Source organism: Oxyura jamaicensis, chromosome 11 (genome assembly GCF_011077185.1).
Source record: "Oxyura jamaicensis isolate SHBP4307 breed ruddy duck chromosome 11, BPBGC_Ojam_1.0, whole genome shotgun sequence".
Classification (NCBI taxonomy): Eukaryota; Metazoa; Chordata; class Aves; order Anseriformes; family Anatidae; genus Oxyura; species Oxyura jamaicensis.
The window spans coordinates 6,410,759-6,411,292 of record NC_048903.1 but is presented as its reverse complement, the minus strand read 5'-3'; the positions used below and the strand labels follow the sequence as shown (position 1 = coordinate 6,411,292).

Here is a 534-nt window from a genome sequence, read left to right as displayed (position 1 = left end):
CCGGGCCCCGCCTCGCCGCGCTCGCCAGGAGGGGCGGGGGCTGTGGAGCGACGGCAGCGAGCAGGCAGGCGCGGAGCTGCCCTTCCATAGGAGCCGCCATTAGCGCTGGGACCCGCTGACAGGGTCTCGGCGGCGGCGGCCGGCGCGGCGCGGCGCGGGGAGCGGAGGCAGCCGGGGTGGGGTCCCCGTTTGATGGATCCCCGGATCGCCTGGTTCCAGCCAGAGCAGCTCGGCCCCTCGAACCGCCTGTGGATGCAGATCTGGGAGACCACGCAGGGGGTCCGCAACCTCTACTTCCAGCAGCAGCAGCAGCAGCAGCAGGAGCAGCAGCAGCAGCAGCAGCAGCAGAGCGCCCCCGCCGGGGCCGGCCCGGCCTCCCCGCCCGGCATGTACCGCGCCCCCCGCGCCGACCCCCAGCCCGACTTCCTGCCGCTCGAGAGCGCCAACAACCAGCACAACCGCAGCCTCCGCCAGGCCTCGCCGCCCCCGGGGGCCGCCGCCGCCTGGGCCCGGCCCGCCCGGGGGGTGCCGCCC

At 77.2% G+C, this 534-nt stretch overlaps 1 protein-coding gene across 1 annotated transcript in view; it reads left to right on the top strand.

The window, feature by feature from the left end:
- The window catches only part of LOC118172867 (putative mediator of RNA polymerase II transcription subunit 21), a 5,225-nt gene continuing 4,691 nt past the window's right edge, over positions 1 to 534 (top strand). The window contains exon 1 of the mRNA XM_035337053.1: positions 1 to 530. Within this exon, the coding sequence (XP_035192944.1) occupies positions 193 to 530 (338 nt within the window). The 5' untranslated portion in view covers positions 1 to 192. The remainder of the gene's footprint in view (positions 531 to 534) is intronic.